The sequence below is a fragment of the Bos grunniens genome, chromosome 19 (assembly GCF_055505025.1).
Source record: "Bos grunniens cultivar Pamir isolate PY7600 chromosome 19, Bosgru_T2T1.0, whole genome shotgun sequence".
In the NCBI taxonomy this organism is placed as follows: Eukaryota; Metazoa; Chordata; class Mammalia; order Artiodactyla; family Bovidae; genus Bos; species Bos grunniens.
In genome coordinates this window covers 29685501-29712065 of record NC_141183.1, presented here as the reverse complement: position 1 = coordinate 29712065, position 26565 = coordinate 29685501, and the positions used below count along the sequence as shown (strand labels likewise).

General features: G+C 44.0%; 1 protein-coding gene and 1 long non-coding RNA gene across 8 annotated transcripts in view; one reads left to right on the top strand and one right to left on the bottom strand.

Annotated features, from left to right (window-relative positions):
- Positions 1 to 9817: 9817 nt before the first annotated feature.
- Positions 9818 to 12912, bottom strand: LOC147351953 (uncharacterized). Its single transcript, XR_015147830.1, has 2 exons — positions 12644 to 12912; positions 9818 to 10159 (listed from the first exon to the last, which is right to left on the bottom strand). It is a non-coding gene; the product is annotated as an uncharacterized LOC147351953 (long non-coding RNA).
- A 79-nt stretch (positions 12913 to 12991) lies between these two features.
- Positions 12992 to 26565, top strand: part of AKAP10 (A-kinase anchoring protein 10) — a 42012-nt gene continuing 28438 nt past the window's right edge. For 5 of the 7 annotated variants that reach the window (XR_015147827.1, XR_015147829.1, XR_015147828.1 and 2 more), the window contains exons 1-4: positions 12992 to 13227; positions 20992 to 21039; positions 22987 to 23169; positions 24867 to 25403. Coding sequence is in view for 4 of the 7 variants with exons in the window: in XM_086358617.1 (XP_086214743.1) it covers positions 13140 to 13227; positions 20992 to 21039; positions 22987 to 23169; positions 24867 to 25403 (856 nt within the window). In the remaining 3 variants the exon portion in view is untranslated. The remainder of the gene's footprint in view (positions 13228 to 20991; positions 21040 to 22986; positions 23170 to 24866; positions 25404 to 26565) is intronic. The other 2 variants (XM_086358620.1, XM_086358619.1) reach the window with 1 other exon arrangement.

Sequence of the window (26565 nt, the reverse complement as noted above, 5' to 3'; positions counted from 1 at the left end):
GTGCACAACTTAGCGACTGAATAACAACAGTATTATTAAGGAAAATATGTTTAAAAGATGTCCTTTTCTTTTGCCATGTCATTATGGCTTCTGCCCTGATGTTTTACTTTCAAATAGTTAAAAGTCAACACTTTATATAGCAAATATTAATTACCGCCCATATTTATAAAATTGTTCAGATTTAAAACTTTGTTAATATTCATAAATTTAGTATTCAGTTCAGTCGCTCAGTTGTGTCCAACTCTTTGAGATCCCATGAATCGCAGCACGCCAGGCCTCCCTGTCCATCACCAACTCCCGGAGTTTACTCAAACTCATGTCCATCGAGTCAGTGATGCCATCCAGCCATCTCAGCCTCTGTTATCCCCTTCTCCTCCTGCCCCCAATCCCTCCCAGCATCAGGGTCTTTTCCAGTGAGTCAACTCTTTGCATGAGGTGGCCAAAGTATTGGAGTTTCAGCTTTAGCATCAGTCCTTACAATGAACACCCAGGACTGATCTCCTTTAGGATGGACTGGTTGGTTGGACCTCCTTGCAGTCCAAGGGTTAGGGTAATTTTCTTTAAAAAAATCAAATTTAAATGTGACTTATACAGTGACTAGGCACATTTACATTCAATTTCTTCTCTGCACTTTTCTTCATTTGATAAATATAAGAGCTCAAGTACTATCTTTCCTTCTGGATACTTTTTTACTTGAAATCAGTTAACAGTAGCTTTTTCGGGTTTTTTTAAACATAGTCAAAGAGAAATAAAGCAAATCATACTCAGAAAAAAGAAGTAGGAAGAAGAAAGCTGGATGATTGGGATTACGCAGTGAGTCAAACAGACTGGATGTTTTGAGAAGGGGTCAGTGATTTATTTATCTTATTGGAGTAATTGAAAAACCAAGGTAGAGAGGAGTTTTTGGTAAGGAAATATGATGGTCGCAGATGATGTGAGGATGGATGGGGTGGAGGCAGGACCACTGAGTATCCTTATATCAATTGCACAGCCAGGGGGAGGAGTGGAGTAAACCAGAGACCAGGGTCATGCACTTGGATGTTCAAACCACCTGCACACCTTGCACATGCGCCGCTGTGTATGACATCTCCAATGAATAACAAAGTAGAGAGACATCAGGAAGAGGAGAGGGGTGAGTGGTGAAGGTAAACAGTTGAAAGGTTGGATAAGAGTGCAGGGGAGGCACAGGATGGGTCTCTGGAGAAGAATAGATTCAGTCAGGTGTCCTCAGAGGTTCTCAGGCCAGGCAGTGTTTCCAACCAGGCAGAGGTGGAGATGTGGAGCTGCCCAGAGAACATGAGGATAAAGAGGGATTTGCAGGTCGTGGGACACTCATCACTCTCAGACATACTTTACATTTTGTGTTTTTCAAAAACTTGTCTGCCTCCCTCCAGCTGCAGTGCATGCTCCCTGCAGGCAGGCACTTTGTTGTCGTTTTTGTCCACACCCAGTGCTGAGGACACTGCTTTTCACGGCAGGTGTGCAGGACTTGCAGAATGGATGGATGGTAGCATGAGTTAATCTCCCCAAGGTGAGGAGGTTGATTCAACACTGAAAGATCTGTGGGTGTCCTTCGCTGTAGAGACACCTGAGAGAAGGATTTTGTGCCGAGAAATTCTTTGACAAAATACAGGACCAGTTTCAGTCTTCAAAAACTCCTAGTAAACTGGGAACACAGGGAAATTCCTAAGCCAGATAGAGAATCTAGCTACCTGAGCCCTTCATTAAATGTTCACTCCATGGTGAAACATTCAAAGCATTCCCAGGAAAAATCAAGTCGAGAGTGTCTGCAGTCTTCACTGTTATTCCAAGAAGTCGAGAAGAAATGAGTAGTAGTAAAAACACTTGAGATGGGGCAGAAGCTGGCAAAGGCCCTGAGACACTCTGCTGGGTGAGGCTGGGGTGCCGGGCATGTTATGAGGGGACACAGGCCCTGCTTTCCTGAGAAGCTGTGTCAGAGCATCCTTCCTATCTTCCCCCTTTGGCAGCGGGTCTATCAAAGGAGCATCCGCCAGAAGTATGGAGCACGTGATGCAAAGTGAGGCAACAGTCTGGATTTTGACTGCTCTCTCGTGACTCTGTGATCTATTCCCATATTGTCCCAGTAAATTCCTTTTCTACTTAAGACAGCCAGAAATGACCTCTGTTGCTTACCAGCAGACCTTGGCTGGTATAAGGGAGTCTCCTAGCCAGGCAATGCCTAACATACCCTCACTCATTTGTTCAACTAGCTCTGCTCCAGGGACTGAGAATACAAATATCAAAGACATAGTAAGGGTGCTTCTCGTTAACTGGAGGAAAATCTGTACTTTGAATTTCCACGTCTGTACTATCAAGTCACCTAATCAATCCAGTGGTCGGGGGACTTCTCTGGTGGTCCAGTGGCTAAGCCTCTGCACTCCCAATGCAGGGGGCTCAGGGGACTAGATTTACTTTACTGGTCAGGAAACTAGATGCCCCATGCTGCAACTAAGAGCCGGCACAGTCAGATAAAAAAATTTTTTTTAATCCAGCAGTCAGAACTTGGGTCCAACAATCGCAATAGTAGGCACCTCAGTATATTTAGCTTTTGGTAAGATGAACCACTGAAATAGCTGAAACAAGTTCAGGATTTGGATTCAATCCTTGGTGTGAAAAAAAAGTGATATAATTCAAAAATCAGGAGAAGGAAATGGCAACTTGCTCCAGTATTCTTGCCTGGAAATTCCATGGACAGGGGCCTGGCAGGCTGCAGCCCTTTGGGTTGCAACTGGTCAGACGTGGCAGAGCTGCGGAGCACAAAGTTCATTTGAGGGTTTTGCTGCCACCTAGAGGATTGATCTGATTCTGAAGCAGGAGATCACAAAGAATGGGACTGAGCCACTAATATAGGCACACACACACAAGTACTCTAAAACTCAGGGCCCCAAAGCGGTGGCTGCTTTTAAAGGAACAAAAAAGAATTATTTGGAATTTTTAATATGAACTTATAGATGTTTTATGCAGGAATTCATAACACTTTGGGTCACGGGCTCATGTTAAGATGTGATGAAATAATAAACACTCTTGGATAAATGCACAAACCAATCCTATATAATTCCAGGGATCCTGGGACATCCCATGCCCCCCACCAAGACCATAGTCAGGTTCAGTGTCCAGTTAAGAATCTCTGTGTTACGTGGGAATTGACTACAACCTCAGAATTTTTTCACATGGAGACACATTCTTGCATGTCACATTGGATGTTTGTATGTTGTTGTTGTCTCATCGCTAAATTGTGTCTGCCTCTTTGCGACCCCCTGGACTGTAATCTGCCAGGCAGATTACATGGGATTCTCCAGGCAAGGATACTGGAGTGGGTAGCCATTCCCTTCTCCAGGGGAGCTTCCTGACCCAGAGATTGAATCTGTGTGTCTCACACTGCAAGCAGAGTACCATCTGAGCCACCAGGGAAGCCCCGGTCTCCAGCAGACTTTGTGTATTTATATCACGTGGTGTTGGGAGCGTGTGGGTTTGTGCTCCCTTCTCAGGACAGTCTTCTGAAACCTGCCCAGGATTTACTCCTCGGCTTCCTCAAGTCCTGCAGCTCTGCGGGTGCCAGCTCCCGCCTCACACCCCACGGCCACAGGCTCCTCTCAGAGTCTCTGCGCTCCCAAGAGCAGCTATGCCCCTCTCTCCCCGCCCCTGCAGACTCTTCTCTGGGTGATCACAGCCCTGGGCAGCACATAGAGCAGGCAGCTGACTCCCTCTGGATTTGTGCGATGGACGAGCTGCTGACACCTTCAGAGAACAGGGTGACATTCCTGGAGCCGGAGCAATAGGGGGTCAGGGATGGTGCTCAAGCAGGCAGCCAATGGTTAGTAGAGTTAAGCCACCAGACCTCTATGACCTTCCTCCAAAACAGGGCCCCCTATATTGCTGGTTCCTTCTTGGGGCCACAGTCTCTGCCCCCAGTTGCCCTGAATCCCCGTGAATGTCAGGATGAGCTCCCTGTCACGCCCCCAGGCCTAGAGGACCTTCAACATAAACAGAGAACAAAAGCAATCGAATCATTGCAATAGTAACAGCAGCAGCAGCTACTACCAGTTGACTGCAATGGGCCCAACTCTGCTCTAAGTACTTCTAATGTCTGTTCAGTCACTCAGTCTTTGCAACCCCATGGACTGTAGCCTGGCAGGTTCCTCTATCCATGGGATTTCCCAGACAAGAATACTGGTGTGAGTCACCATTTCCTCCTCCAGGGGATCTTCCCAACCCAGGGATTGAACCTGCATCTCTTGTGTCACCTGGATTGGCAGGGAATTCTTTACTCTGTGCCACCCGGGAAGCCCGGGCACTTCTAATATATTTCTTTAAATGCACAACCCCCCATGAGGTCAGTGATATCTCCATTTTACAGATGCCACTCATCAAGGGTAAATAATTGACCTGAGGACAAATATAGGGCTGGGGTAGATGTCCAGATCACTTCCCAGATTTACGTTCTTTCTGGTATGACATAACAGACAAAAGAGACCCTCAGGAAACATTTAGGAACTGGTGGAGTCAGTCTTCCTTCATAATCTGATGGCTGTCACTATAAAACCAATAGTTAAGAGATGGACTCACCTTGCCCGGCAGCTGCCAGTAGCCCCTTGTTGTTGTTCAGTTGTTCAGTCGTGTCCTACTCTTTGTGACCCCATGGACTGAAGCATGCCAGGCTTCCCTGTCCTTCCCCATCTCCCGGAGCTTGCTCAAACTCATGTTCGTTGAGTCGGTGATACCATCCAACCATCTTGTCTTCTGTCATCCCCTTCTCCTTCTGCCTTCAATCTTTCCCAGCATCATTTCCCAAACAGGGCCTTCCTTTTTCAAGGACCTGGCCTCACCACCCCTCTTCTCCCCTTGCATCAGGAGCAGGACAGCACTGGTCCTCAAACCTCCCAGCTCCCGGGTGGCACAGTTAGCCATCTGGGTTCCAAAAGCCTGCACACAGCAGGTTTGCACAAGACCAGGCTGCTAGCTGTTTTCTCTGCTAGGCTGTATGGTTGACTTGTCTGACACAGTGAGGGTAAGTCTCAGCTTCTCTGCACATTCAACCCGTTATAGAAAATATTCTCATAGGGACTTCCCCTGGCTGCCTGGTAGTTAGGACTTCACACTTCTACTGCAGGGGGCTCAGGTTCTATCCCTGGTTAGGGAACTAAGATCCCACATGCCATGCAGTGTGGCCAAAAAGAAAGAAAAAATTCTTACAAACATCTGTGCCCAAAAGCAGGTGCAGGCTTGAAGAGTCTTCGGATGCAAAGCCCACCCGTGAGCTTGGTCTGAGGAATCCCAGATCGGGCAGGTTTCATCCTCCACTTGTGGCTCTGCCTGACTTGGAAATGAAAGCTGTCTGAGGGTGGCTTGCATATCTGCTACAGACCCAGAGTTTATGCTTACTTTCTGACTCTCTCAAGTCAGGGCAAAGAGAATGGGGAACTGAAAAGCCATTCAGTCACTTCCCATTCTTAAAAAGACACCCATGCAAATTTGGTTATTGTTTTCGAGTCAAGTGAATCATCAGATTTGACAAATGAAAACTTTACACAGCTTGGTAAGAAGAAAGGAGGCATTAGAGGCAGCGAAACTGTGTTCCACTCCTTCGTTCTGCATTTAGAGCTGAAAGATTTTAGGCAATTCATTTACCCTCTCTGAAGACTCATTCACTCATTTGCAAAATGAGGCAAATAATAACACCTCAATAATAATCTCAAGCTGCTGTGAGAATTAAATGCAACATTACTTTATTGGAATAAAAAGTCCCTTGGACAATATCTGGCATTCAGTACACACTCAGCACATGTTGCAGTCTCATCTCCATCCTTCCATCTAGATCCTGAGCCTCTGAGGATGGATCCTCATAGCAGCAGTATATGAGAGAGACGCCACTCAAATTCATTTTAAATGAATAAGTTTGATGGTACACAGGAAATTAAAGGAGGGGGACAAAAGGGGGACAATTAAAGGTTTAGGCTCACTAGTCTCTTTTGGTGGGAGAAAGTGAAAGCGAAAGTTTCTCAGTCATGTCCGACTCTTTGCAACCCCATGGAAATACATGAATTCTCCAGGCCAGAATACTGGAGTGAGTAATCATTCCCTTCTCCAAGGGATCGTCCCAATCCAGGGATCGAACCCAGGTCTACCCACATTGCAGGCAGCTTCTTTCCAGCTGAACCTCCAGGGAAGCCCACGAATAATGGAGTGGGTAGCCTATCCCTTCGCCAGGGGATCTTCCTGACCCAGGAATTGAACTGGGTTCTCCTGCATTGCAGGCAGATTCTTTACCTACTGAGCGACAGGGGAAGCCCTTTGGTGGGAGGGAGACAAACAATTTGGAATTAAGTGTCCAGTCTACATTCTAGTCCTTAGAATCATTCAGACTGGTTAAATTAGAGCCTACCTAAGACTTTGTCTTTTTTAAAAATTTGTTTTATTATTACTATTATTATTTTGGCTTCACTGGGTCTTCATTCTGTGCTCAGGCTTTCTCTGCTTGAGGTCTGCAGTCTTCTCACTGCAGTGGCTTCTCTTGTTGCAGAGCAAAGGCACTAGGGCTCACAGGCTTCAGTAGTTGTGGCACTTGGGCTTAGCTGCCCAGCAGCATGTGTAATTTTTGTAGATCAGGGATCAAACCCCTGTCCCTGGCATTGCAAGATGGATTCTTAACCACTGAACCACCAGAGAAGTCCCTGAAATTTTTTTCATCTGCAAAATAAGAGCTCCTATGGGAATTAAATTTTTTTAAAGTAGGTCTGGTAGGTGCTCAAAGATGAGAACAGAAATGATCGCCTTAAATTAGCTTGTTAAAGAAACAAGCAGTCAAATCTCCAGGCCCTACAGATCCCCAGAATCTGTGCATCTGTGAGACCGTACAGACCCATTCCCCTGGCTGCATTCTTGGTCACTCTGAACTGGCTGGTCGGGTATGGGGAGTGGAGTGGTGCATATGGTGTTTGCCCAGTTTCCTCTGATCCCTGACTTGGGCCATTCTGGACCTTTCTCATCTCCACTGGCTCCCATGTCAGTTCCACATGGGTTCTGGACAGCTTCATGCAGGGGTAATTGACAGCACCTCACCTCCTGGCCCAACTGTGCAACCCCCTGCTCTGGGCTCCCATATTGACCATGCCCTGGGGTCTGTCCCCACAGCCCTGAAGTGCAGGAGACTCCATGCCCTGTGGAGTGAACCCCTGACCTATGAGGACTGGGAGCCATGGGTGCAATTCATACACTTCTCAGGGTGCAGCCCCACAGACCCAGCAGGTCCTCATGATCACAGGCAGCCCACTCAGGAACACTGTCCCCCACTGGCTCTGCCTCCTTTCCTACCTGACTCCCCCAGCCCTCACTCCTCCCCTAGGAAGGGACCCTTTACGCAGTCCTCTGCCCTCTGCCGCAAGCTTCACTTTCTGTGGTTGAAATGTGGGAGTTAGATTATTCACTAGTATAACAGCAATACAAGCACTATTATAAACAGTGAGGTCCTACTGTATAGCACAGGGGACTATATTCAACATGCTGAGATAAGCCATCATGGAAAAGATACTTTTAAAATGTGATTAGGTCATCTGAGAGCCCCTATGACTTGGATCAGTGCCCAGATAAAGGAGATCCCAGGGATTTCCCTGGTGGTCCAGTGGCTAAGACTCCTCCACAAAGCAGGGGGCCTGGGTTCAATCACTAGTCAGGGAACTAGATCCCTCATGCTGCAACTGAGAATTTGCATGCCACAACTAAAGAACTAAGAGTTTTTATGCTGTAGCTAAAGACACTGTACACAGCAACAAATATCCCGAGTGCCACAAGACTTAATGCAGCCAAACAAATAAATTACTTAAATAATAAAATATTTTTAAAGAATAAGTAAAGAAAATCCTAGAGAGCTATCTTGTGCCTTCTGCCTTGTGAGGACACAGAGGAGAAAACAGCCATCTATGAACCAGGAACCTGGCCCTCAGCAGACACCAAATCTGCAGTGAAAAAGTTCACTGGAGCAAACAAAAATTCAGAGGATGACAGCTTCTCATTGGCTGAGCTTGTTGCTCAGCTGTGTTTTCCATTGTCTGGGGTTGTTGCTGGGTGAGAAGAAAGTCTTCCTTCCTCCTGCTGGGGTAGTTAGGTAGTTACACTTCCTGTTTGGGAGTACTTCTCTCCATCTCCCAGTTAAGAATTGATGTCTTCTTGTTGGGGTAGTTAATTGTGAGGGGCAGGGTGGGAGAGCTCGCTCTGCAGGCCTTCCTAACTCCAATTTTAGTTGAGGTTTCCTTTTATTATTAATTTTCACAGTTACCACACTAAAAATAATAATAAAAATAAAAAAGTAACAAGTAAAATTAATAATACCTGTATTTACTTAGCCCTATATATCTAAAATATTATCTTTTCATCATGGAATCAATATATAATGTTAATGAGCTATTTTACATTATTTTTTCATTCCAAGTTTTGGGATTTGGTGTATAATTTACACTTACAGCACATCACATCTTAATTCAACGACTCACATTTCAAGTGCTGTAAAGCTCCACGTCAGAGAAGGCAATGGCAACCCACTCCAGTACTCTTGCCTGGAAAATCCCATGGATGGAGGAGCCTGGTAGGCTGCAGTCCATGGGGTCGCTAAGAGTCAGGCACGACTGAGCAACTTCACTTTCACTTTACACTTTCATGCATTGGAGAAGGAAATGGCAACCCACTCCAGATTCTTGCCTGGAGAATCCCAGGGACAGAGGAGCCTAGTGGGCTGCTGTCTATGGGGTCGCACAGAGTCGGACACAACTGAAGCGACTTAGCAGCAGCAGAAAAGCTCCACGTAGCTAGTGGCTACCATGTTGGACAGTACAGGTCCAAAGAACCCTTCATTGTCTGGATGTTCTGCAGAACATCCCATCGGGCCACTGTTGATGATATCATGCTATCTAAACCCAGTGAGAAAGAAATCACAGGTATTCTAAGATGCCCTGGTAAGACACATACACGCCAGAAGGTGAGATCTAAGCCCTACAAAGTTTCAGGGGCCTGCCACACTGGTGAAAATTTTAAACCTGTTAGACATTTGTATTGAAAATAATTTAACTTGCCCAAAGGAAAGTCTGACCTTAACCCTGGGCTGCTGGGAAGTCATCTCTTGCCCTCGGAATATCGCGTCTGATAGGAGTGTTCTGTTTTGTTTGGCCTTCGGCCAGCCATATAATAACAATGTGATTTGACGTAGGGACTTTGGGTCATGTGATATCAGTGTGATCTCTTGAGGATCTGAAGACTGAGATCAGCCACAAGGGCGATAACCATGCTTTTGTGATGGAACCCCCCCCAAAAAAGCTTTCAACACCAAGCCCTGGGTAAGCTCCCCTCATTGGCAGTCCTCCATATAATTCAAAGCTGGAAAGTCATGCTGTCCGACCCCATGGGGAGAGGACAAACTGTAGCTCTGTGTTTGGTACCTCCCTGGATTCTGCCCTTGGTATTTCTTTCCTTGGTTGATTCTAGTCTGCATCCTTGAGCAGTAATAAGCTACAACCGTCAGTATGTAACAGCTCTCAGTGAGTTTTGCAAGTCCTTCTAGCAAGTTATCAAACCGAAGGGTGGTCTTGGAGACCCCCAAACTTATATTTGGTGTCATAAGGTAGGGTGAGCTGATGTGGACTCTGCCCCCTGGCTTCACATTACTTTCATAATGTTATCATTATATGTTTATTTACATTTGTCCATATATTTACCACTTTTTTGCTCTTTATAATGTCTTACATCTCAGACTTTCCGTCTGATATCACTTTCTTTTGGCCTGATGCAAATTCTTTAGAGTATTCTTTCATTATTATTATGACTGTATTTTTATTTATTTATTTTTGGCTGCACTGGGTCTTCATTGCTGCACACGCACTTCTAAGTTGCAGCCAGTGGGGGCTACTCTCTAGATGTGGTGTTCGGGCTTCTCACTGTGGTGGCTTCTCTTGTTCCAGAGCACAGGCTCTAGGCCCAAGGTCTTCAGTAGCTGCAGCCCGCGAGTTCAGTAGTTGGGATCCAACATGTGTCCCCTGCATTGGCAGGCAAACTCGAATCCACAGTGCCACCAGCGAAGCCCAAGTATTTTAAGTTATATCAGTATATGTTCTGAATTTCTGCTTCTTTAAAAGGTATAGGGAGTTTTCTTTTCCTGTAAGAGCAAACACTTCATTTGATTAGTGTCCTTGATGTTATAAATGCTTAATATAGACAGTTACATGCATTTTTTTTTTTTTTAGTTACATGCATTTGAATATTTGTTGTAGAACACAGTTCACTCAATTTGTAAAGAGTATTTATTTGACTTTGCTGGGTCTTCCCTGGTGTGAGCAGATCCCTGCGGAAAGTGGGATCTTAGTTCCCTGACTGGGATTGGACCCACATACCCTGCATTGGAAGGCGAATTCTTAACCACTGGACCACCAGGGAAGTCCTCTGTAAATAGTATTTGTCATAGAAGATTGATTTTATGCACTGGCTTTGTGATAATTAATTTGCTGATTTTACCTCACTGGCTTGTTATAATTAATATAACTGGTATAAAAAGCCTGTGAGGGTTCTCTTAAAATTAGGAACATAATGAAAGAAATTCCTTCTGGTAAAACTCAATTTTGTTTCACAAAAACTAAATTTGTTTTATGTGTAAATTAAAGTGGCTCTAACAAATTAATTTAGAAATGCAATGCAAAGTATCAATTTGTCACAACTGGGCATTTGGGCCAATGGAATTTTTTTGTTTATTTCTATATTCTTGTTTTATTTTAACTCTGTTCCTGTGTGGATCATCACATTCCAGAAGATTAAATGATAATACTCTTAAAGCTTCCCTAAGCCTATAAACACTTTAAGGGGTGATGATTCAGAAGGCATCTGCTCTGCTAAATAGCACTCATCCCCTTATGCTTGCCCAATAAATAGACATCTTAACTAGAACATGGGATAAATGGGAATTAGCAGCAGGTTATGGGTGTGGGGGAGACAGGAGGAAGTGCTACAAGCAGATAGTTTTGGAGTCAGAGGGACAGTGACTGAAATACTGCCCCTAACCCTTACTAGCCTTGTGATCCTGGGTGGGTTTCACTGAGCCTCTGAGTTATCATCTGTAAATGGGTCTTTGGTAGGGGAGAAGGAGAAGGATTGGTGAGACTGTGATTATACATCACTTAGACCCTTGAGAGCACATGATAAGCACTTTATAAATAACGACGGGTATTATTAACTGACTGGGATGCTTTCTGGTCCCGGGAATTAAAGTGGCAGGATTTTGGCCTCCAGAGCAGATATCACACTGGAAGGCGCGATAGGACTCAGCTCTCTACGTTGATTCTATGTTGGAGAAAAGAGGAAGGAGATTTAGAGGGACCGGAGCGCTGCCCCCACATCCCTCATGCTCCCCTCCCAGAGATGCTGGAGGCATGCCTTGCACTCCTCGATTTGTACTCCCGAGAGAGCGCGCCGCACTTCTTGTGCTTGGAGTGCAGCCGCCTCGCCCTCAGACTCCTGCTGGAAGTCCCTCACCGCTTACACCGACCAAGCCGGGAACCCAGAGACTCACCCCCGCCCCACTGGGGTGGCCCTGGACGTCAGCCCAACTCCCCTTCCCGGAAAAGGGGGCAGGACCCCGGGTTTCATCCACCACAGACCTTAGAGAGTGGTTCCCCTGCGCCAGGCTGGGGTCAGCGCCCTTCTGATCAGTGGGGGAGCCGCTCGGACCCCTTGAAGACTCCGCGGTCAGACAGAGGTCCATTCCTAGCACCTGCTCAGGTCAGGGAGGACACATTCGGACGCCCAGAGACGGGGCAGCTTCTTGCTCCTGCCCGGACACTGTCCTTACCCAGGAAGAGGCTTGACCTTGGCTCTGAAGCCGACTCTCTAGGTCTGAGGTCCCACACACTTCGCCTCTGGTGAGGCCGTGACCTTGGGCAGGTTATCTCTTTGCACTTGGTTCTCCCACCAAGACTCCCCAAGGGTCGTCATGTGTCCGGAGGGCTTGGCACCTGCGCACAGTGACCTTTCCATACATGTCCGCTGTCGTTACCGCACATGCCCCTGTGGTTTGGTCGCTCAGTCGTGTCCGACTTTGCGACCCCACGCACTGTATCCCGCCTGGCTCCTCTGTCCATGGGATTCTCCAGGCAAGAATGCTGGAGTGGGTTGCCATGCCCTCCTCCAGGGGATTTTACCCACTCAGGGACCAAACTCAAACAAATCTATTAACCTGCTCTGATTATATCGTGACTAGACCCCGGGTTCTAGTCTCAACACCGACACCCTGAATAACTTTGGACCAGTTGCCTCTTCTCTCTGGACCTCCGTTGCTCTGTCCATCACTTGATGGACTTCACTGACTAAAAAACCCATTTATTGATTTGCCACTTTTTTCCAGGCTCCTCCACCGCACACGAGCGAGGCTACAGGGATTCCCAGTCCTGTGGAAGAGGGCCCACGGGTGGGAGGTTCGTCTCTGCTTCTAGCGTCGAGGGAGGTCAGAGGTTCCTAGGAAAATGGCATTTGAAGGAGGCTAGAAGGATGATCCTTGGAGTCCTCCCGGTAAATACTGGAGAGGTTTTTATGTTGCTGTCCTTTCAGAGCTGAGCGTTCTCAGCGATCGCGTCTTATAATAAGCCCAACGCACCTCCTCCACGGCCGAAGACGCGGCGACAGGTGGTGCCTCGAGTCCGCATCCCGGGACCCAGTCCGCATCCAGAGATCCACGCCAGGGTCCGATCCCTAGGAGCGCGGGGTGCGGGCCACACTCGGCTGGGTCAGGGGCTCGCCAGGGGCCACCCTCGCACAGCCCAGAAACAGGAGAGCCGCGGGGTTCACGGCCGGGTGCAGGCAGCGCGCGCGTCGCGCGGGCAGCGCGGGCGCTGGCCCTGGCCCAGCGGCTGGAGGAGGCCCAGCCGCGGGAGGAGGCGAGGAGGCGTGGCGGGGGGCGGGGCCGGCTCGCGGCCTCCCGTGAAGCCCCGCGCGGCGAAGGACCGGAACTCCGGGCGGGCGGCTTGGTAACATGGCGGCAGGAGCTGCCCGCGCGTCTCGAGGAGGCGGCGGGGCCCACACCCGGAAGACGAGTCGCCTTTCGGGCTAGCGCGGCGGCCGCTGCGGACCCGGAAGTCCGGGCCGGTTACTGAATGAGGGGAGCCGGGCCCTCCCCGCGGCAGTCCCCCCGCGCCCTCCGCCCCGACCCGGGCCCCGCCATGTCCTTCTTCCGGCGGAAAGGTAGCGAGGGGCGCGGGGTCGGGCTTGGGGCGGCGGGTGGCGGGCCCTCGGGCAGCCAGGCCTTGGCTTCCGCGCGATCGGACGGCCTGCGCGCCGGGCCGGCGGGCTTGTGGGAAGGAGCTGGGCCTCCTCGCGGGCGAACGCCGGCCGGTCCCGAAGTGTGTACCGGGACCCGCTTGGGGCATGCCTTCTGCAGACACACAGCTTTTCGCGGGGGGTGGGGTGGGGGTGGTGCATTTATACCAGAAAATGGAAATTTCTTCAGTATTACGGAAGTCTCGGACTTTTCAGAATATCGAGGGGTTTGTGTCTAAAAGCAACACGTGAAAAAATTGTTTTCTCAACGAGTGCTCTTTTCCAGTTTCCCTTTTATGGGGGGGAGGGGGGTTCTGCTGTTCGTAAAATGACATGACATAACTTACGGCTAAAAGTTCCCTAATAAAGAAGAGTCCTTTTGATGACTTAGCAAGTTTACTTGCTGCTGGAATCCTAACTTTATAGACAAACTGCTTATATTGATATTTCTGGTTTTTAGTAGTAGTAGCTGCCCAGTTTTTTGAGTAGAGGCAACTTCGTTTTGAGCCTGGGTAAGGTTATTGGCATTTCGTTACGGGTACGTATCCAGGGTGGACGAATGTGGGTCTTTTGGGATGATAGTGATTCTTGTATCGATTCTTGTTGTTTCAGGGAAAATTTCCCAGACAAATACAGGTTTGGGGAAAACACTAAACTAAATCAGACTTGGGTTTATGTGACAGCTCTACTACTAACTCTGTCATCTGGAACAGAAAAATGTTGACCCACTTTCCTCTCAGCTGAGAATTCGATGATTCCTAAAGACCCCATTGAACTCTATAAAGAATTCCTTTTAAGTACACACGGAGTTTTAGTAACTGATGCCATGTGATCAGTGAATGAACCTATGATGAATGAATGAAAACCACTCTGAATGAATGAAAGTGGTAAAATGGTACAAGGAAGCTGTGTTGGTAAGGTACTTTGGTATGGTTGATAGCTCTCTCATTTGTTTGACAGTGTTGAAATGGTTGGTTTTTGTTTTTGTTTTTTAGGGTAAGGAGTGTTCTATGTACAATGGTATAATGAGGCAAATTGCAGGTTGCACATAGCCTGTTGTCTATTTATTCAGCAGATACTTTTGAATGTCTGCTCTTTGCCAGGTACTGTGCTAGGCCCTCAGTCTTGAGCACTGCACAAGACAAAAATCCGTATTTCCAAGGAGCTTGTTGTCTGCTGGGGTAGACAATAAACCTCTCCCTCTCTCTGTTTACAAATTGAGTAAAGAGTTATGAAAGAGAGAGGTTGAGAGAAGAGACATATTTCAATTTGATGTTAGTCAAAGGCCTCAGCAGACAACCTTGAAACTTAGAGCTGACGGAACAGCAAGAGGTAATGTATAGAGGCCAGGGAAGAGCATTCCAGGCACAGGGAATAGTGTTCAAAGGCTGGATGGCAAAAGTTTGATGTCCTTCAAGAGAGAAAAGAAGCCCACTGTGACTGCAGTTCAGAGAGGTACACAAGGATCAGATGATTCAGAGCTTTGTAGGTCACGGCAAGGTGTTATTCCAAGTGCAGAGACAATATTTTAAAAATTTAAAGAGGAGTGATTTGATCTCATTTTGCTTTGTAAAGATCATTCTAGATGTTTTTTGGAGACTGGATGTAGCAAGAATAGAAACTGGAAATGGTCCTATTTAGGGCTCCCATCCAGTTTCTAAATACCATTTTTAAATACCACCTATCTGCCGATGACTCCCAGATTTACATCTCCAGCTTGGATTCTCTTTCCTGAATCCAGACTCCATATCCAGCTGTTGGTCCACTTTTTACCTCTACACAATAGATGTCTGGGCTTCCCAGGTGGCTCAGCAGTAAAGAATCCACCTGCAGTGCAGGAGATATGGATTCAATCCCTGGGTCAGGAATATCCCCTGGAGGAGGAAATGGCAGCCTACGCCAGTATTCTTGCCTGGGAAATCTCATGGTCAGGGGAGCCTGGTGGGCTACAGTCCTTGGGGTTCCAAAGAGTCAGACACAACTGAGTGACTAAACAACAATAGATGTCTAAGAGGTCAACTGATAAACAACTTACTGTATCTAAAATTTCACTTTAGATTTAGCCTTCCTTCATCTGTTTTTCAGTATCTGGATAAATTGCATTTCTGGCCTTTTAGTTGCTCAGGCTAAAACTTTAGTACTTTCTTCAACCTCTGTCTCTCCTACTCTATATCTGATCCATCAGCAAATCTTTTAGGTCATCCCCAGAATATAGCCCAAATCCAGTCACTTCTCACCATCCCTGACCGTGAACACCCTGGCATTTCTGTTTAATTTGGGTGGTTAGTGAAGTCCTCTGAGGGGATGTCATTCAGATCTCAGGTTAAATGTCAAGAGGAAGCCGATTTTATGAAGATCAAGGAAACAGTGTTATTTTGCTTTAGGCTTCAATTTGGTTTCCCTTCCTCCATTTTTGATCCCCCTGGTGTGTTTTCAAACTGCATTATACCACACCTCTGTTCAGATGCCCTCGGTGGTTTCCTGTACATGGCCCTACATAATCTAGGTCCTGTTTCTCCTCTGTGTTCATCTGCTCCCTTTCTCCAGCACCCTTCCATGTATGTTGGCCACCTTGTTGTCATATACATTCCCACCTCAGGGCCTTTGCACTTGTTCCCTCTGACTGGAAACCTCTTCCTACAGATGCAAGCCTATTTTCTTCCCCCTTCTCCTGCAGGGTTTTGATTAATTGACATCTTAGTGAAGGGTTCTCTGACCAGCCTGCTGAAGATTGCAGCCCCCAGCCCCTACAGTCCCTTCCTGTGGCCCTGCTTTTTTTTTTTTCTGTAGCGTTTATCACCATCTGCTGACTCATGTGTTTTATTAGGAAGGAAGCTTACTTTTGTTCATGGCCGTACCCTCAAGTCTAGACCAGTGCTTGGGATAAAGTTAGGAATTTAATAAATATCTGTTGAGTAAGTGAATGAAAATAAGAAAAATTCCAGAAGGTAATAAATGCTGTGCAGGGAATTTAAACAATGATATAGGGCAGCTTACCAGATGGCAGTTTGTATTTGGATAGAGAGGGAAGGCTTGTCTGGGAAGATGGTATTTAAACTGAGTCTCAATGAGGAAAGAGCCAGCCTTGCAAAGGTGAAAGGAACTGTATTCTTGCTGGAGGGAACTGGTAGTACAAATGTCCTGAGGTAGGAATGAGCTGGCTTTGTTCAAGGACAGACAGAAGGCTGCAGTTTAAGGACCGAGAGAAGAGGGCAATGGGGTTGTCTTGGAGATAGAGAAAGCATGGCTTGAGTAAGTGACTGGAGTGAGGGAAAACTGGGAAAGCTGTGGAAAACTCAGAGTTTGGGATAGGAAGAATCCAGAGTTCTCCTTCAGTTGTTGTGAGTCCATGTGGATCTGTCAAGGAGGCAGTTGGATGTACTAGTCTGTAGTTCTGGAAAGGCTCAGAACTTGAGTTCTCTATCTGAATTTAAAAGTATTTGGCATAAATAATGATTAAAGACATAGGACTGGGTGAGATTATCTAGGGAAGACATACAATATATGAATTAGTTACGTTGAAAGGCTAAGCTTCCATGACAGAGACACAGAGTACAATGGCTCAAACAAGATAGGCCTTTATTTCTCTCTTGCGTAACAGTCCAGTTCCCTCATCAGGTGGCTTTCCTTCCTGACCATTCAGGGATCATTTTCCTACTATTGTCTTATTCCTCTTTCTCTTAAGGTATATTCCATGTTATAAAGCCAGGTCATAGCCCTTTCTGTTAGCTTTCTGACCCATGATAAGGGAAAAGAGAAGCTTTGGCCAGAAATGGCACATACTGCTCCTGTTCTCATTTAATTGCTGAGAACCTAGCCATGTGGTCCCAGCTAACTTAAGGGCTTTGGGAAATGGAGAGAAGCTAGCCAGCTGTGTGCCAGGCTACAGCCCTCTTGCTAAGAAGGGGAGAATGAGTTCAGTGGGAGGTAGCATTTCCTGCCATACTGTAGACCAGGAGAGAACGCTGGAGTTAATTGAGCTTTTAGAAGTTAAGTTGAGGAGCATGAGCCGTTGGCAAAGGAGACTCAAAAGAAAATGCCAAGTGATACAGGATTGGAGTGTCTTGAAAGCTAAGAGAAGATAGTATTTCAAAAAGTAGGGAGTATTGTATTTAATGACACTTACAAGGTTGAGGTAAATAGAAATAGCTGTTAATTTTGATAACATGGAAGTAATTGATGACTTTTATAAATGTAGTGTCAGTGGAACGGGTTTTGGGGAGAATGTGAAGTGGGGAAAGTAAAAAGAATAACCAAGAAATTTGCAGTTAAGAGGGAAAAACAAGGCCAATAACTGAAAGGGGCCTTTAGGGTAAGGGGTGTTTTTTGTTGTTATTTTTAAAATAAAAGATGCTAAGCTTGTTTGTCGGCTGATAGAAAGAACTCAGTAGAAAGAGAGAAAATGATACAGAAAAGAAATGTTACTTGCAGGAGTGGAGTTCTTGAAAAGATTTAGGAGTTGAAATTAAAGCCTGACTGTATCAAGATTTAATTAGGATATGCTGCTGCTGGAAATGGCACTTGGTACAACCACTTGTTTAAAACCTTCAAACAATGGTATATATTGCTTAACATAAATATGTTAAATAGTAAAAGTGTGGATGGAAACCTTGAACACTCACTTTCTGAAATTGTTTCTCTAGGGAGAAAGGGAATGAGGTCACAGAGGGACTTTAGTTGTACCTGCAATGTTTTATTTCCTTTAAAAAATTTTCTGAAGCAAATATGGTGTAATGTTAAGATTTGTTAAACCTGTTTTGCCTCTGTTTTAAATGCTTCATAATAATTTAAAAAAATACAGGAAGAGTCAGTAGTGCAAAATAAGGTGGTAGAAATAAACGACAATAAATGTAAATAAAGTCTCAATGGCTAAAAATCTAGTAAAAGTCCATTGAAAGGTGGACTAAAAAGTAATGACTTGGGTTGGATAATAATCGAAAATCCAGCTATTTACCAGAAACACAACAAAAACATAAAGACATAGAGAAATTGAAAATAAATGGATTCAAAGAGAAGAAAGCTTGTGAAGTAGTTGAAATACTTTAAAGCATAAAATACTATTAGGGCTAAAAAAAAGCCTGTAAACTATGGTAAAATGAATAGAATACTAGGAAGATAAAATTCTGAACTGGTTTGCACCTAAAATCAGTCTCAAAATGCATAAAGTAAAATAAACAGAATTACTAGGAGAAGTCAACAGGTGTGTAGTTGTAATTGAGTTTTAAGAACATTCTTTTTTGGAAATAAAGAAGAGTAATCACAATAAACAGAAATGAGTGACCTGGACAATAAAGGGATGGTTATCTTCAGATTGGTTTCCTAATCTATACTGTTTAAATGTTAACAGAGCATAGGAAAGTTAAAAGGATGAGAATATAGATCAGGGTTATACAAACAAAAAGAAAACTAACATTGTCTTCACAATAGCACACACATGAAAAAAATGGAAAAGTTTTGTGAGGGAAAGGGAACAAGAGTCATTATTCATAGATAATATGATTCTGTACAGAGAAAGTTTAAGAAAATTTACACATATATCATTAGAATAAGTATTTGAAACTCAGTTGTATCCCTGTAGCCAGTAAAAATAAAAGACCGAAATCTCTATGGAGTTTACAAAATATAAGTGGACCTAAAAGGAGACTCAAATAAGTAGAGGTATACTATGTTCATGAACAGAAAGACTCAGTACCAGAAAGATGTGAACCCTCTCCCAGATTGATCAAGTCAGTGCTTAATGTTTAAAAAGAAATTACCATGAGGGTTTTAGGATCAGGACAAGTTGGTCCTACAATTAATATGAAAGATAGTTTTGAAAAAAGAATATGATAGAGGGCTTGGCTCTGCCAGAGCCTATTACATAGTTAGTAATTACAGCAGTAGGCCCAGAAACAGACCCACATGTGTATGGGAATGTAGTATGTAAAGAGTTCCTATTCATTTGGGAAAGATTGGACTAATCAATAAATTGTGTTTATTATCTCGCTGGCCCAAAAAAAAAAGAAAAGAAAAATTAAGACTTCCTCATTATGTACATCAGGGGGTCAGCAAACTTTTTCTGTAAAAAAACACATAGTAAATATTTTAGGCTTTGAGGGCTATTTGGTTGGCCTCACTCTCCTCTATCCTTGTAGCCATAGACTATACAGAAACACTATGAAAAACTGGTGGTGGGCTGGACTTGGCCCTTGGGCTGTAGTTTGCTATCCCTGATAATACAGAAATAAATGCCGGGTGAGTTGGAGCCCAGAATTTGAAAAAGCAAAGTTTGAAATCATATAGAAGAAAATATAGGGGTAAGAAATAAGACTTAGGAAAATTCAATCCACATAATATAAGTTTGACTACATCAAAATTTAAAGTTTGCATATAATAGAATATACCTCTAAGGTACTTGGTGGTGGAACCAGTTGTTCTTAGAAGTGGTTTGGAGGTGATCGAGAGACACTGTGGAAGATGACTCCCAGAGTTTTGGCCTGAGAAGCTAGTGGGCAGTGGAATCATTTATGAGAGGAGAAAAAGATTGATTTAGGAGCAGGTTTGGGGAAAGATGGTATGTCCCATTTAGGCAGTGGAATTATGGAAGATGGCAGAAAGGTAGTTAACTATGAATTTGAGATCAAAACGTACTCAGACTAGAGAGAGTACTTTGGGAGTTACAGCATGTCTGTGGTATTGAAAGCCTGAAGAATAGCTGAGATCAGCAAGGAAGTACATACATAAGTAGAGTGGAGAGAAGGGGGACCAATCTTGTCCCTGAGAAACTCCCAGCTGGCGGAGGAGAAGTCGGCCAGGGATAAGCTGAGAAGGAGCCCCTGGAAAACGAGGAGTGGGGTTTCACGGAAGCCATGCCAAGTTTCATGTTTCAACAGGGAGATGGAGTCAGTTGGCAGATGCAGCTGAGGCAGCTGCAAACACCAGTCACTCCAGCACGGGGATGGGTACTGAGAGACGTCGCTGGGAATGTACATGTTGAGTTCTGGTGTATGGGGTGGGAGGTGCCTCTGAGACATTCATTTACACACATTACCTTAATCACACAGTCATTCTGCAGGCTTTTAACCAAGGGTAAGTGTTAGTCGCTCAGTCGTGCCCAACTCTTTGCAACTCCATGGACTGCAGCCCACCAGGCTCCTCTGTCTGTGGGATTTTCCGGGCAAGAATGCTGGAGTGGGTTGCCATTTCCTTCTCCAGGGGATCTTCCCGACCCAGGGATCTAACCCAGGTCTCCTGCACTGCAGGCAGATTCTTTACTGACTGAGCTACAAGGGACGCCCTAACCAAGGGTAGAAGAGTGATTTCTCTGGTCCCACAGACCAAAGTTGAAATCCTGCCTGTTGAAATAACTCTTTACTAGCTCATAAGAATGACCAGGTTTTGTAAATCAAGGAAATTGAGACCCCAAGAATTAAAGTAACTGATCCAGGATCACATGGGAGAGCCCAAATTTGAACCTAGGTGTCCTGACCTCATCTCTCCTTAAGCACTCAGCCTTCTTGATCAAGTGCCATTCAGAGGTCGCTTCTAAGAGAAACTTCCCCTGACAGCTGTCCCGCCCTGCTGCAGGGCAGCTCATCCTTTTGTGTAGAACTTTGAACACATTTGCCTATTGGAATAGAGCTGGCCTGAGTTTTAGTGGAGGGGGCATTTGGCTGAAGAAGTTGATCATGCTGCCCTCCTCTCTTCCAGTGAAAAGCAGAGAGCAGGAGAAGACCCCAGATGTCAAGTCAGTCAAAGGTGAGTCAGTGCTTCGCAGTTATGAGCTCTTTAATCCTGTTGCGTTCTCCCTTCTTGTTGGTCCTCTCTGCCTTCTTTTATAATTACTCATGATTGTGACTTATTTCCCTGTTAATTGATGTATCTTTCAACACCCAGCATATGCTAGGCTTTTACTGAGCATTCATTGGCTCTCCTGGTGATTTCAGGAAACCAGTGTCCTCCCTGCTAATCACACATTTCAGTGATTCCCTAAAAGCGATTGGTTGACTTTATTTTAAAAAACTAAAAGCAGAAAATACTCTTTACTGAGCAGTCTGACCACTGACTTATAAAGCCTGGTTTTCTGAGGTTTATCTGGGATCTGGATGCTTACTGTTTTCACTTTATTACTTTGAACGAATGGCCCTAACTTAAAATTTATTCAGAGTTCTTTATTGGAATTAATATATTGTCCTTATTTGTAGGTAAGAGCCTGCTTTTTTTTAGACTGTAATCTCGGGTGTAGTTTTGACGAATTTCATTATGTCAGTGTACTAAAATTTTGGAATGGGAAAATTGTAATGAAAATTACGTCCATGGAATTTTCATAGATGTAATTTATTTACACAAATACTGTAGATTGCTATTCTTTAGATTTTTCTTTTAAATGTTTGCATGTTGTGTGGCTAGCATTGAGTATTAACTCCACATGCTTAATTTGTGAGAGGGACACTGATTATAACAAGAGATTTGTAGATTAGGGAATAAGTAGGGTACCTCACACCCTTATTCTCTGCTTGTTTCTGATAATTTAAAGTCAGGTGGATTCCGTGTTGGTTCAGTGCAATAAACCAAAAGCTCTTAAAGACCTTTCATGAGAGTCTTTTGATATTTGTGTGGAATAAGTGGGTTGAGTGGAATTTAATTCAGCTGTAGCAATGAATTCATAGGGTTACTTTGACCATGTGAATTTGATGAGTTCCTCTTTATCCTGAAGTCAACAGGATATTAATATTTCTTTAAAGAAAATATATTTTGTGAATTTTTAAGTGTGCTTTATCTTTAAGCAGCTTGAACTTTGATCAGTTTTTATTAGATGGTGAAATTTTGTTACTCAGTTAAAAAGTAAAATAAGCATACTTTTTTTTGTTTCTTTTCTTTTTTTTTTTTTACTTTACAATATTGTATTGGTTTTGCCATACATCAACATGCATCCACCACGGGTATACACGTGTTCCCCATCCTGAACACCCCTCCCACATCCCTCCCCATACCATCCCTCTGGGTCATCCCAGTGCACCAGCCCCAAGCATCCTGTATCCTGCATCGAACCTGGACTGGCGATTTGTTTCTCATATGATATTATACATGTTTTAATACCATTCTCCCAAATCATCCCCCCCTCCCCCAGAGTCCAAAAGACTGTTCTATATTTTGTTACTCAGTTAAAAAGTAAAAAGTAAAATAAACAGAATTGTGTTACTCAGTTAAAAAATAAAATAAGCAATACTGAAGAGTATTGTTCTAATTCTTTTGATAATCTAAAATTTTATTTTGGAATTTGTCACTTGCCAGCATGCTAGGATTAAGAAATTGAAAAAGGTCCATATTTCGGGATGTTTGCTGCCTTTGGTACACTAGAGGTTCTCAAAAAGAACTTTCTCAAAGAAAGATCTCTCTTCTAAGTTCTACTTTTGGCACAGTATTTTGAGAGTTATATATAAGTAATAGGGAATTTCTTTCCAGTTTTCTGCTACTTGGTTAATTGACCTTTTCCGTAATAATTTTTTAAAATATAAATTTATTTTAATTAGAGGTTAATTACTTTACAATATTGTTCCATAAGAATTTTTTGTTGAGTGTATACGCTTACTCAAGAGAGGTGTTACCAAATCTAATTTTTAAAGTTCCTTAAAGCCCTTTTAGGAGACAGTTTTAGACTATCAAATTGTGTTTAATTTTTAACAATTTTTTGAAAAATTATAGCTTCAATATCCGTACATTCCCCACAAAAAAGCACTAAAAATCATGCCTTGCTGGAGGCTGCGGGACCAAGTCACGTTGCAATCAATGCCATTTCTGCCAACATGGACTCCTTTTCAAGTAGCAGGACCGCAACACTTAAGAAACAGCCCAGCCACATGGAGGCCGCTCACTTTGGGGACCTGGGTGAGTGACTCTCAGTTTTTGATAACTTCTAGGAAAAGGGATTTGAGTATAAAGTGTGAAGTTCCTGCCAGAGGATACTGACCCGTATCATTGGCTGGGGCTTTGAAATAAAATGTTTAAACTGGATTAACAGCTAGTGTAATGGATGGCTCCATATTGTCCTTCTGTAAATATAAAAAGCATGCCCAGTAGAATAATGGGCCATTTCCAGAAGAAGAAATACATTTGGCCACTGAATGTGTGAAAAGGATGCCTCACTGCACTAATACTGAGTGCAGTGCAAATTAAAATAATGAGTTTATGTTCTCCCAACACGTTAGCAAATATTTAAAGCTTGATAATTGGAATGTTAATGTAGATGCAGAGAAATAGCCGCTCCTGTTTACACATAGCAGCTTGGATGAATCTCAAGGGAATTATATTGAGAGACAATATATATTGAGAGACAATATATTTGAGACAGTTCTTGAAATGACAAAATGATGGACATGAAGAACAGGTAGATGAGTGTTGGCCAATGGTTAGGGATGACAGCTGGTTATAAAAGGCCTCACGAAGGGATCCTTGTGTCACTGGAGCTGTTCTCTGTCTTAATGTTTATACAAGTCTACTCGCATGATAGAAACACGGAGAACTAAATGCACATACAGTGGGTACTGGTGAAACTGGGGAAGTCTGGATAAGACGGATGAATTGTGTCAGTGTCTTAGTGTGATCTTGATACCGCAGAGGAGACTGGGCATGTGTATGTTAGTCGCTCAGTCGTGTCCGACTCTGTGACCCCGCGGACTGCAGCCCGCCAGGCTTCTCTGTCCATGGAATTCTCCAGGCAAGAATACTGGAGTGGGTTGCCATTTCCTTCTCCAAGAGGCTCGAGGTTCCCTGAAGTTCATTAAAGAGGTGTTGACAACAGTGGACTGGTTAACACTGCAGTCAGGACAGTCAGCAGGGGTGGTACATGAAGTGCTTCAGAAGAAACAATAACCGGTGAAGAAAAGCCCTTTTGAAAAGCAGATGAGGCCCTCAGTTAATTTTATAAAAATGAGTCTCTCTGTGTCGTGCTGTGAAAGTTAATATTTTCTTAGTTTTTTCTTTCTTCTAATAATTAGCTTGTGTTTATAGTCATAACCTAAATTTAAATGTGAAATAAACTTTGTTTTATTAAGTTTGGTTTTACTTTTCAAGATAAAATCCCAGATCTAACTATTCTGTTATAAATGAGGCTAAGAGTTCATAATATCTTTCTAGCTATATCCACAATTTTTCCTCAGGATAAGGTCCTAGAAAGAGTTACTGGATTGAAAATTACCCTGATGGCTAAGGCTTTGCTGTCTGTTACTGAATCCTCCAAAAAGATTTTGTCATTTTACATTTTTCATCATCTGTTTTGCTATGCCTTTGTTAGTTCTTGTTCTTTTTTTTAAACCCATCTTTCAGTTTGATAGCCAAAAATGGTATGTATTAATTTGCTTTTCTGAGATTTTTAATGAGATTGAACTTTTAAGATATTTTTATTGGTCTTTTTTTCCTTTGGAACCTGTATCATAAGATTTTTTTCCCTTAAGAATTTACATGATTTGAATTGCCATGAAAAGAGATGAGAGGATTAATCGAGTAACGAAGACCCTTCTAGTAATTTAAATAAGCTTTAGCAGTTGTTATCTGTTACTGAACTGCTAACTCTTTTCTTCTTTTAGGCAGATCTTGTCTGGACTACCAGACTCAGGAGGCCAAATCAAGTCTTTCAAAGACCCTTGAGCAAGTCTTGCATGACACCATGGTCCTCCCTTATTTCATTCAATTTATGGAACTTCGGAGAATGGAACATTTGGTTAAGTTTTGGTTGGAGGCTGAAAGTTTTCACTCCACAACTTGGTCCCGAATAAGAGCACACAGTCTGAACACGGTGAAGCAGAGCTCATTGGCTGAACCTGTCTCTCCATCTAAAAAGCCCGAAACCACAGCAGCTTTTGTAACGGAGTCTCTTAACAGGAGGTTGGAGGATTCTGGCTCAGCCCAGCTGGAAGGAATTGACTTAAATAATAGAACTAGCAACTCCCAGAACCACTTGCTTTCCCAGGAGAGTGACAGTGCCCATTTGCTCCACCTGGAGACAGCCAGGACAGGAACTCACTGGGGCTCCCTGGAAACCCAGGAGTCCTCCAGGCTCATGGTAGCCAGTAGAAGTAGTCCATCTTCTCCACTGAAGGAATTATCAGGAAAATTAATGAAAAGTAAGTGTGTGGTGTTGTCTCTCTTTATCCTGTTTTTGTTTGTTTTTACAATCTATTTATGGGCTTCCCTGGTGGTCCAGTGGCTAAGATTGCAGAAACCAAATGCAGGGGGCCTGGGTCCGATCCCTGGTTGAGGAGCTAAAGATCTCACATGCCACAATAAGATCTGTTGCAGCCAAATAGATAAAAATAAATATATTTTTAAAAATCTACTTACAAAGTGGAACTTGAATGGGGATTAAAAGGGTTAGAGTAACTTTCTCCCAAATTTGGGAGTTTTAGAATAGGATTGTGTATGAAAAAAGAACAGAAGGGCCGACCCCCTAAGAAAAAAAAATAAGAATTACAAATGAAGAAGGGGCCAAGGTCATCACAGATTTTGAAATCAAATCCTTATCCAGAAAGGCTAATGTCAGCCTCAGTCTTAGTTTTCTTGCTCTTTTACTGAACTTTTCAGGTAAAGTTATTTGTTAATTGACAGCAGGCAGTATTAATCGGGTTCTGTGTCAGGGGCTGTACTTCAATTTCACGGAGTAGTCACAGCAGCCCTGTGAGGTAGGCAGTCACCCCGTTTTACATGTGAGGAAGCCATGGCTTGGGAAGGTCGAGGAGCCTGCCAGGTCATACATCAGGCAGGACCTGCGCTTCAAGTCTTGGAGTCTGGACTGCGGCTCCTCTTTTCCTTTTTCTTCTCTATTAGCTTGAAAGCTACACACTTCATTTTTCAGTTATCTGAAATTCTGATTAGACAGCTTCCAACCCATGCTCATGATCTTCTCTTTTATCTTCTCTTTGTTTTTCAAAGGTCCAAGTCTACATTCCTTTTTTTATTTTTCCTTGTGTGCTTTTTTCTTTTTTTTTTCCTACTAAGCCTTTATTAAGGCAGTTTTTTTTTTTTTAAGGTTCACAGCAAAATTGAGGGGAAGCTACAGGTGTTTCCTGTACACCCTTTGCCCCCTGAACATGCATCGCCTTCCCCACTATCAACATCCCCACCAGAGGGAAACACTTGTTACAACCAGTGAACTTACCTGGGGGCATCACAATTACCTAAAGTTTACTTTCAGGTTCACGCCTGGTGTTACATGTTCTGTGAATTTGGGAAAGTGTATAACCACTTGTAACCACCATTGTGATACCAGGCAGAGCATTTTCACTGCCC